The 11,775-nt window shown below is 37.3% G+C and overlaps 1 protein-coding gene across 3 annotated transcripts in view; it reads left to right on the forward strand.

Moving 5' to 3' along the window:
* LOC125485696 (coiled-coil domain-containing protein 154-like) overlaps positions 1-3,244 on the forward strand; it is a 67,101-nt gene extending 63,857 nt beyond the window's left edge. For all 3 annotated transcript variants that reach the window (XM_048609787.1, XM_048609788.1, XM_048609789.1), the window contains one exon: positions 2,656-3,244. In XM_048609787.1, coding sequence (XP_048465744.1) covers positions 2,656-2,752 — 97 coding nt within the window. In that variant the 3' untranslated portion in view covers positions 2,753-3,244. The remainder of the gene's footprint in view (positions 1-2,655) is intronic.
* The last annotated feature ends 8,531 nt before the right edge of the window (positions 3,245-11,775 follow it).

The following is an 11,775-nucleotide window of genomic DNA, read 5'->3' on the forward strand; positions in this document are numbered from 1 at the left end:
ATACTGAGATTTTCAGCATTCCTGATTTTTACTGCTTCAACTTTGGAAGCCATGTCTTCATCCATTGAGGCCCTAAATGCTGGAATTTCATCCCTCAATTTCTCTGCTCCTTTTTCTTTTTTTAAGTACTCCTTCAAACCCTCCACTTTGACCCTGCTTTTCATTAACAACTATAATAATTTCCTTATGTGACTTGTTTCATAATGAAGATAGCCTTTATTGCAGTTGTGATTGGCAGGTCTGAATATTACACATCTGTTCCTGGTAGCACATCACAAGTGTAAAGCGGTCATATTGACTGAACTGGAATCAATGCACAGAAACAAATGTGTTTCAGGCCTTGGTGAGAGAGATTGACGAGTTACACATTAGATTTAAAGTCAAGACCTTGAATGATGATGTATGGACTTTCTTTTAACCCACACAATGGATGGGTTAAAGACAAGAACATTAGTAAGGCCAGCACTTAGCTGTAGAACTGGTGAAAGAGGGAAGGTTTCACATCCTGAAAGTATTGGAGCTAGTTTTTGGATCAGAGTGACAGTCTTGCCAAAAATTAAATTGGTGCTGGTGGGACAGAATTTAACCTAATATGTGTAGCATAGGATTAGGCAATGTCTAGGTTTGAGGTGAGGAAGAAAAATTAAAAGATGTAATGAGATAAAAATATCAGGCTGAATTTAGTGGCCACACCTGTGGCAATGTCCATTGACTAGAGTCAGGGGTCTTCCTATCTTGGCCATTTCTGTGAGACATGTGTGGCTATCCTGAAGCTAACTGCCTAGTGTTTGGTCTTCCAGCCCTTTTGAGATAAATATTCTCCTCCAAGAGATGCTCCCCAATCAGCAGGCATCAGTCTTATTCGCTCAATTGGAAGTACGGCTATTGCTGACAATTGAGCAGACTTGAAGCAGCCAGCAGGGAGGAGATCTCAGAACCCAGCTAACTAGGTTAGGCTTGTTGGGAGCAGCCAGGCCTCACTTAAGGTTGAGGGCCTTTCTAAAGGGTCATCCCTTGAGACTCAGCATTCCTTTGAGGGGCACGGGATATTCAAGCTGGAAGGCCCCATCCCATTCCCTGTCCCCATAAAATGGCCATTATCAGTTTTTGCAACAATTTTTCTAAATACCATCGGATTCTTTTGCTGGTGATTTCCTAATGGCAACAGGATGAGGCCCTTAAATAACCATTAATTGGTCATTTAGGGTCTTCTTTTGGCTTCCCTGTGGGAAGGCCAACTTAACTATCCCACATAGGGAAATGAAACAAAAAGAGAAAATGCTGGTGAAACTTTGCAGGTCTGGCAGCATCTGTGGGAGAAAGCAGAGGGAGAAAACCTTTCGTATCCGGTGACTCTTCACCAAAGCTCTCCGCATGCGGAGGTGTTGGTGTTGTGATAATATTGTTGGACTAGTATTCTGGAGGCCAAAATTGATGCTGTGGGTTCAAAACCCACTATGGCAACTGGTAGAATTTAAAATGTGATGAATACATCTGGTATATAAGGCTAGAGCTAGATATCGTGTCATGAAATCACCATCGATTGTAAAAACTTATCCTCTTCAATACTGTGAATGGTACTTGCCATCCTTATTTGGTCTGGCCTACCTGTAAGTCCAGATCCATGGTAATCTGGTTGACTCCTAACTGCCCGCTGGAATGGTCTAGCATGCTACTCAGTACAAGGGCAATTAGGAATGGGTTACAAATACTGACCTTGCCAGTGACACCCACATTCCATGAAAGAATAATGAAAAGTAATGGGAATCATATTCTGCAAAAGAAATCCTGCAAAAATTACAATGTGTCAATCTATTCAGTGTGACGAAATTCTAGTTTGTCATATAAGTATTTCTCATTTGGAGTGTTACTTCAGGATTCTGATTATTTTGCTTTCTGTTTTCTTCCCTGTGTATAATTTGAGTTTGATAATTTCTTCCTTCCTACACCAATCGATGAATGGAAGCTACACCAAATCAAATTTAAGGGTTTTTTTTCTTTATTGATTCATGGGATGAGGATGTCGCTGACCAGGCAGCATTTATTGCCCATGCCTAATTGCCCAGCAGGCAGTTCTGATTCAGACATTTTGCTGTGGGTCTGGAGTTGCATGTAGGCCAGACCAAATAAGGATGGCAGTTTCCTTCTCTAAAGGACATTAGTGAACCAAATGGGTTTTTCTGACAATTGACACTGGATTCACAGTCATCACTAGACTCTTAATTCCAGATATTTATTGAATTCAAATTCCACCATCTGCCATTGCGGGATTCGAACCCGGATCCCCGGAACATTATTTGGGTCTCTGGATTAACAGTCCAGCGATAATACCATTAAGCCATCACCTCCCCAGTCAAAATCTTAATGAATTAAGTTTAATTTTGAAAGCACACTTGCCATCTTTTGCTGTGAAGAAATCTTACATTAATGCAGTTGGGCAGAAAATCTTTGGCTATGATGCAGTGCCTCCCTGTTTAATGATCAGAGGGTGGATGCTAGTTGGTCAGATGGGTGGATCAGGTTAGTGCCAACAGCCATGGGGTTTCATCCCTAGTGCAGCAGGGACATACCCACAGTGTGGGTCAGACCAGCCATTGTTCAGAGACATCAAGAAAAAGAAAAAATATTGAACTATGTTCATGTTTCTACTTTTAGGTGGATGCAGTGGAAGACTAATCTGAAAAATAAGATACAGAAATTGAGGTTAAAAGATCAAAGGAACAATTCATCTCCGGTCCATAAAGATAATTGAGTGATCCTAAAGGGAATACCCAGAAGAAATTAAAATGAGTCTGTAAGCCAATCAATTCTTCTTTTCCACAGCACACTAGAGAATTTTCAAAGAAGAGGTTGATGAGCAGTACTAGATCCTGACCAAATAATACTGGAGTCAAATATGCCATTGTTGCTGTTACTATAAACATGCTGCTGATACAAAATGTAGTGACTGTTTTGCTTATTTTGAGTGAACAGTATATTTTAGGTATCAGAGGAGTATGTCAAGAGCTGTTTATTAGGCCTAAGTCTTACACAGTGGCAGATGCCTGTTTCACATACAAAAATGCATATAGTGGATCAGGGTTTGCTACAGCAACTTAAAGAAAATTATGAAGATATACATTAAAATAACCTGAACTAGTAAATGCAAAAGCATGGACAATGCGTCAATTCTGTCAACAATGCTGAGAACAATACTTTAGCATATACTTGATTTTAAAATGCCATGAATATGTTACAAAGACAAAGACATACATCAATAGATGAAAAATAGTTCTAACCTGCTTGTAGCAATTCGCTGTACAGCATCAATTACAGATCATTAGGGGCTGGTATAATGATCAACGATACTTACATTTCAAGATGGGTAATTTGTGATTAATTACCAAATCAGAATAAACTTCCAGTGTCTGAAATATAGTTTCCATGCAATGATCTTTATTATAATTACCATACCAAAATGGAAATCGCACAGATGTTGATAAATTATTGATGTTGAAAATATCCTCAGCCATTTTTAGAGATGACAAAGATTAGAATATTGCAGAGTAGAAGTTCCTTTCAGGTGGTATTGGATTAGTTGTCCATTACATGCAGCACCTAATGTTTAATTTCATTGATTGACATTCAGTTCCATTGCAACGACAGTATATAATGGATGGCTGATCCACTATTGCTCTTTTGCACCATTGATTAGATTTTCTATCACTAGGTGTTTAGATTAACATGACCTCTGCAACTCTGGATCTGTCTTTTATTCAAATCTTGGACAAACTATTAGAGATTGTTCATTATGATACGAATGCTGAGAATAGTTTATTCCATATCATTCCCAAAATGGGATGATTCCGATATAGTGGGCAAAATGTAAATGTCATGTCAATGTTTCCTCGTTATTGAATTTCAAGGCATGTCAGTACAGCTAAGTTATCATTTTCAGAAATTGTGAGCCAGAAAGACAATATCAACATTCTTTCCATTATAAAAATTGACTTCAAATGTGCACAATTGAGCACTTCCATTTCAGCCAATGTTTCAGGATTCTTTTGGGTTTTAGTTTTGTGTTTTAAAAAAAATTAATTGATTATAAAGACTAATGCAGTTTTCGCTGATACAAATCTGCTTTTCTCTAAAAATTAGAGCTTAGATACATTTGCATGAATTGATAATTAGGAAGTTGTTTAAACATTGAATCTATCAAAAAGAATATGATAGAAAATCACAACATTGATAGAGTCATGGAGTTGTACAGCATGGACGCAGGCCCTTCGGTCCAACTCACCTTTGCCAACCAGATATCTTAAATTAATGTTGTCCCATTTGCCAGCATTTGGCCCAAATCCCTCTTAACCCTTTCTATTTATGTACCCATCCAGACGCCTTTTAAATGTTAATACTAATTAGGGAGACTATTTGACCCATTCTATCCCATCTGGGATTTGAGAAAAGTTCTGATATGTTACTTCACTGTTATTAAATCATCCAAACTTTTCAACTTTACTACTGTATTCAGAAAACAAGTCCATGGAATTCTGGCTTCAAACATTCATAGGATATTTGTTCTGAGTTAACTTTTTTGACCTGTGAAGTCCTTCTCTAACATTCTTGCATTAGTAATGCTCAATATTTATCTTATCTCTGCCACTTAATATTTTGTATATTTCTACATCATCTCCTCCCTGTCACCTTCAGCCAAAGTTAACAAATTCTAGTTTCTCTGGTCTTTTCTAAGGGAATAGTTGGCACTCTGGTTTATATTTTTGGGTACTTTATTGATGCAAGTGTATTTCAAAGATAAAAGAATTCTGTAGAATTGCAATAGCAAATTTAGAGGCATACATAATCTAAAATTAATTCTGGGAAAATAATCAAAAGTATTTTGTAGGATCTAAAGCGTTAAGTGGGGAGTAATCAAAATAGGTTTGTGAGAGACAAATACAAATATTTTGAAGTGTAACAACTATTGAACTATGCCTCTCCATAGATGTTTTCTTTTTTTTCCAACGTCTATAACTGATGTGTTTAACACCTTTTGGATCAGTAAATCTTGACAGAAAGAAGGTACTAATGACAAATTAAAATTATGATGAGGAACAATGATTAGTAGGATAGAGATTGAGATAATTTGGAGTTTAGCTCAATTTACCTTTTGATAAAATGGGATAAATTTTACAGAGTCTCCCTTCAAGAAATTACAATAAGATAGAGTTTATGTTGAGATACGTAGGAAGTACAAGAACAAGACTGGATCATTTAGTCCCTTAAACCCAGTCCTCTACCATTCAGTGAAATTATGGCTAATCTGCAATCCAATTCCAAATACTTGCTTTTCCCCTTAATAGATAACAAAATAGATAATAATAATTATCTACAGATAAATCTATGGAATAGATAACAAAAATCTATCAACCTCATTTAAAATTTTCAATTTATTTTGTATCTATTGCTGTTGGCTGAAGATAGTTATAAACTTCTATTGCCATTTGTATATATTTTCATTTCTAAAAGGCATAACTTTAATTTTTAGACTTTGCCCCACTCCCCCCATTCTGAATTCCCCAGTTTACAGACTAGTCCTTCCCTATCTACTCTATCTGTTTTTCATAGACACTTGAAAACTTCAAACATATTCCCCCCTTTAACATTCTAAATTTTAGGGTATTCATTCCTAGTTCACTAGGAAGAAGTCAACATGCTTTCTCTACTGCAAGTACTGATTAAGCATGTATCACATTTCCTTAATTTCATTGGCAATAACACCATTGTCAATTATCATGGCACCAAATTACTCCTGATCACCCTCCTGTTCCTTTTGTTATAACACTCTCTTTCTGTAGTTCTTATTATTTTTTATCACCCTTTGTTTTTTTTTTAATAATTTGTGTATGGAATGGGGACAGTGGTGGCTAGGACAACTTTAATTGCCAATCACTAATTGTCCTGGAAAAGTTTACTGCTGCCTTGAATCATTGCAGTCCTTGGGATGCAAGTGCACCCATTGTATTATTAGGAAAGGAGTTCCAGGATTTTGATCTAGTGACAGTAATGGAGCAGTAATATAATTATAAATCAAATGGCATGTGACTTGAAGGTAACTTGCAGGTGACGGCATTCCCATACATCTCTTACTCTTGTCCTTCTAGGTGGTAAAAGTTGCAGGTTTGGAAGATGCTGTCAAAGGAGCCTTGGTGTGTTAGTGTATTGCATCTTGTAGATGGCTCATGTTGCTCGCACTCTGCATCAGTAGTGAAGTGAGGCCTAATCAAACTTTGTCCTTGAAGTTTTGAGTTTCTTGAGTGTTTTGAGTCTACACCCATCAAGGAAAATGAAGAGAATTCTATCACAAACATAGAGAATGCTGGAGAAACTCAGCAGCTCTGGTAGAAACTGTGGAGAGAGAAACACGTAAAGTTTCAAGTCCAGAATGACTCCTCTTCATAATTTTATCACACTGTAACTTGGTGCTTTGTAGATGGTGGACAGGTATTGGGTAGACAGGAAGTGAATTATTCACCACAGATGTCCTAGTCTCTGACCTGCCGTTGTAGTCACAGTATTTTTATTTTTGGTTCCATTCAGTTTCTGGTCTGGAGATTCTGCAATGGTAAGGCAATTGAATATCAAGTAGAGATGGTTAGATTTTCTCTTGTTGAAGGTTGTTGCCTGGCATTTCTGTGCCTTGAATGTTGCTTGCCATTTATCAATCCAAGTTCTTTTATCTTTCACAGCTACCAGGATCTGTGGTCATGTTCACATTTTTGTATGTTTTTGCTTTTATATCTTGTTGCTTACCTCTTTAGTTGTCCACGGCTGTCGTTTTTGGCATAGCTCTTTCTCTGTAGAAGTATAAACTGATTGTGTATCACATTGAATTCATTTCTGAACACCTTTTCACTGACCTTTTGTCATTTTATCCATTACCAGATTTGTCTAGCTTACTGTAGTCAGTTTCCTTTCAATCTACAGAAGTCAACTTTACATAAATCTAAAAGTTGTTTCACAGCTGTCTCTTTCAAACACTATGCAAACACAATTGAATTATGAACACCATTAGATAATTATTCACGTATATGCTGTGAAAGGATCCAGGTAGGGTGGACATGCTTTCCTTTTATACTGAATACAGTAATCTGCTTTACTGTATTTAGTTATTAATCATAAAACTAAAAGGAAAATAATGAAAGATGTGAAAATGTATCTATGCAACATTAGTCCTCTCATCTTGCAATCATTTGTACTGAAGTTTCTACCTTTTTTGATTCATTAATCGGATGTGGCGTTATTGGCAATGTGCTTGGACTGAATGGATTGCTTGGCCATTTCAGAGGGCTGTTAAGAGTTAACCACATTGCTTTGTGTCTGGTGTCACATATAGACTAGACCAGGTTAAGAAGGCAAATTTGCTTCCCTGTAATATGTACAAAGGGTGGTAGAAATTTATAATGATGTTAGTGAACCAAATTAGTTGTTACAACTACAATTATCAGTTTCATTGGCTCCATCAATGATGTAAATGTTATAATTACCAAGAGTCATATTGAGAAGTGAACACTAAGTGTGCTCTGCATCAGGATGAATTTTGGTAAACAATTGAAAACAATCACAGGGCTTGCCTAGCAATGTAGGTCCAAGAGCTGTCTGGCCTGGGGAAAGGTTTGAATCTTTTTGTGGCATGGTAGATTTTGAATGACAGCTTGCAAAGTAATCTGTCATGTAACAGATGACTAAAGCAAACTTACTTTATCCCTCCTCATTAGAATTCTCTTTCTGCAGAGGAAAATACGCTTGTTAGTGGATAACAAATGTGTCACCATGAGATCACCTTAATTTGATTGAAGCTAATGAATAAAAACAATGCTTGTTTGATCATAGCAAATTACATTGTTATGATATGTGAATTTGAATATCTGTTTTGTTACAGTTTTTTTAAGACCTGGTGCTATGACATAATAGCCCCTGTAGTGTTCATAAAATATAAAATTTAGTAAAATTTGTCCCTTTACTCATGTTTATTGCTGTACCTGGACCTGGTAATGAGAAGTTAACACAATACTGTCTTGAGATTTGAGTAAAAGGCAAATGATCTGTTTCAATAATAATCTAAAATGCTTTATATTTTGGAAATTATCTGTTGTAATTAACAATGTGAAAGAAAGTGTAAGACAAGTTGAATTGTGTCAAAATATATATACATAGTTTTTGCAAAACATTTGTAATTAAGGCATAAGATCAATTTTCAGTTAATGATTATTTGCTCAGGTGAGGCTTAAGTAGGAACAGGGCAGATCATGCCAAATATTCGAGGCAGAATTGGAACAATAAATAATAAATATTAAAGTAGTGCAGAAGGAGGTACTTTTCAACTTCTCACCAAGAGCAGAAAACACAAAACAAAAAAAAAATCAGGAAGCACAATTTATTTTATTTTATCTTATTTCCCGGGTTTTGTGATGCTTGGGTCAGAATCAGGAAAGGTTATTAATAAATAGTGTTACAATCTTCTGTTATAAAATAGTTTCACTACTTATGCAACAAAAAATAAGTAAAATGTTTTAAATAACCAAAATAATTAAAGTAACATGCTATCAAAGCAAGTTACTGATGTGTGTAATCCCTCATAAATTTTGAGTGTCATAAACTAGCCAGATCTATCAAATGTACTTCTGTAATAAATCCCTGATGAAACATAATTCTGTACAAATAACAAGTATTTAAACACTTGTGTGCTTAGAATAAAATAAAAAAAATGTATTGATGCACCCATCATAAAATCTTTTGTCATTTCAGATTGGAGTTTAGTAAGTTGTTGGAAAAGCCAGAAGACGTCTAAATAATATAGAATCAATCATAGTATCCTTACATATGGAAGCAGGCCATTCAGCCCATCAAGTCCACACCAACCCTCCGAAGAGCATCCCACCCAGACCCATCCCCTAATCTATCCCTGTAACCCTGCATTTCCCATGGTTAATCTACCTAACCTATATATCCCTGGACACTACGGGCAATTTAGCATGGCCAATTCACCTAACCTGCACATTTTTGGATTGTGGGAGGAAACTGGAGCAACCGGAGGAAACCCACCCAAACTTGGGGAGAATGTGCAAACTCCACACAGACAGTTGCCCGAGGGTGGAATCAAACCTGGGTCCCTGGCACTGTGAGACAGCAGTGCTAATGAGTGAGCCATTGTGTTATCCCTAGTATGTTTATATATGGTATAAACAAATGTGCATGTTCGTGTAATCAGTGTCATTATCAACTCTTTTCAGTTTCGCCAATAAAAGATTTGGATTTTCAGATTAAGGAGTTGTATTCTATTTAAATAAACTGTTGCTTTGTGTTTAATAACCATTGTTTTCAGTCTTTGCATTTCAGAAAATTTGAGCACCCCAGATTCTTAAAAGATGATTTTTTAAAAGCATCTTAAATGCTTTAAAAATGTATCAACCAACCATTAACACAAAATGGAATTGAAGAGCCAAAATGCATAACATTTTTAAAGGCCTAATACATTGTAATCCATAAATGAATTAGTAATTTGTATTGCTTTATTATAATAAACAAATATGCTGCTAAAATTGCAAAAACAAAACTAGTTGAGTCTTTATAGCATATTCAGGCACTAATGATCCAGTAAGCTCAGTCTCAAGTTGATATGGCAGTTTAGCTCCCTGTTAAATTTAAAATTTAAATTTTTAATGCTAGTTTTTAAAGCACTAGGAACAGCTGCTTTGTCAGAAATCTCCTGGTTATTATTAAAGAGGCTACCAAAGTTGCCAGGGCATTTCATAATGTCCTTTTATAACTGCGACCAAATGTTTGGAAATAAACATGGCATTTACGTTGATTTCAAGCACCACTTACAGAGTCATAGTCATGGAGTCATTGAGATGTACAGCACGGAAACAAACCTTTCAGTCCAACTTGTCCATACCCACCAGACATCCTAAATTAATCTAGTCCCATTTGCCAGCATTTGACTCATATCCCTCTAACCCCTCCCTATTTATGTACTCATCTAGATGCCTTTTTAATGTTGTGATTGTACCAGACTCCTCCACTTCCTCTGACAACTCATTTCCACACACGCACCACCCTCTGCGTGAAAAGATTGCCCCTTAGGTCCCTTTTAAATCTTTCCCCTGTCACCTTAAACCTATATCCTCTAGTTTTGGACTCCCCCACCCTGGGGAAAAGATCTTGGCTATTAACCCCATCCACGCTTGTGATTTTACAAATCTCTATAAGATCACCCCTCAGCCTCTGACGTTCCAGGGAAATTAGCCTATTCAGCCTCTCCCTACAGCTCAAACCCTCCAACCCTGGCAACATCCTTGTAAATCTTTTCTGAACCCTTTCAAGTTTAACAACATCTTTCCCATAGCAGGGAGACCAGAACTGAACACAGTATTCCAAAAGTGGCCAATGTGCTGTACAGCTGTAACATGATATCCCTATCCTATACTCCAATGCACTGATAAATAAAGGCAAGCATACCAGATGCCTTCACTACTCTGTTTACTTGCAACTCCACCTTCAAGGAACAATGAACCTGCAACCCAAGGCCTCTTTGTTCAGCAACACTCTCTAGGACCCTACCATTAAGTGTCATTAAGTCCCTGCTTTGCCCTACCAAAACGTAGCACCTCACATTAAACTAGGTTAAACTCCATCTGCCTCTCCTCGGCCCTTTGACTCATCTGACCAAAGTCCTGTTGCACTCTTGAGATAATTTTCTTCACTGTCCACTACTCCTCCAATTTTGGTGCCATTTGCAAACTTACTAACCATATCTTCTATGTTCACACCTAAATCATTTATGTAAATGACAAAAAGCAGTGGACCCAGCACCTATCCTTGCAGCACCCCACTGGTCACAACCCTCCACCACCACCCTGTCTCCTACCTTTAAGCCAATTTTGTATCCAAATGGTTAGGTCTCCCTGGAGTCCATATGATCTAAACCTGTTAACCAGTCTACTATGTGGAACCTTGTTGAATGCCTTGCTAAAGTCCATTTGGATCATGTCTACTGCTCTGCATTCAACAATCTTGTCACTTCAAAAAACTCAATCAAGTTAGTGAGACACCATTTCCCATGCAAAAAATCATGTTGACTATCCTTAATTCCAAATAAATTCAAATTCTGTCCCTCAGAATCCCCCCCAACAACTTACTCACCATTGACGTCAGGCTCACTGGTCTATAATTCCCTGGCTTTTCCTTTCTACCTTTCTTAAATAATGGCACCACGTTAGCCAACCTGCAGTCTTCCAGCACCTCACCAGCAGCAATCAATGATATGAATATCTCAGCAAGCGGCCCAACAATCACTTCCCTAGCTTCCCAACAGGTCCTGGGATACACCTGATCAGGTACTGGGGATTTATCCACTTCTATGCATTTTAATACGTCCAGCTCCACCACCTCTGTAATATGGATATTTTTTAAGATGTCTTTATTTCTTCAAGTTCTCTAGCCTCCATATCCTTCTCCACAGTAAATCCTGATGTGAAATACTCATTTAGTATCTCACCCATCTCATCTGGTTCCACACGTGGACGGCCTTATTGATTGTTAAGGGGCCTTATTCTCCCTCTAGTTATTCTCTTGTTCTTAATGTATTTCTACAATCTCTTTGGAGTCTTAAAAGGACAGTCACCATTCATGTTCTTCCCTATTGGAATGAGGACGTCTGGGACACTTCAGGGCAACACTCAAACAATGTTTATTCTGTAAAGTTAGTGAGGATGGCACCTAAAAAGTGTTTGTACT

Source organism: Rhincodon typus, chromosome 21, assembly GCF_021869965.1.
Source record: "Rhincodon typus isolate 14 chromosome 21, sRhiTyp1.1, whole genome shotgun sequence".
In the NCBI taxonomy this organism is placed as follows: domain Eukaryota; kingdom Metazoa; phylum Chordata; class Chondrichthyes; order Orectolobiformes; family Rhincodontidae; genus Rhincodon; species Rhincodon typus.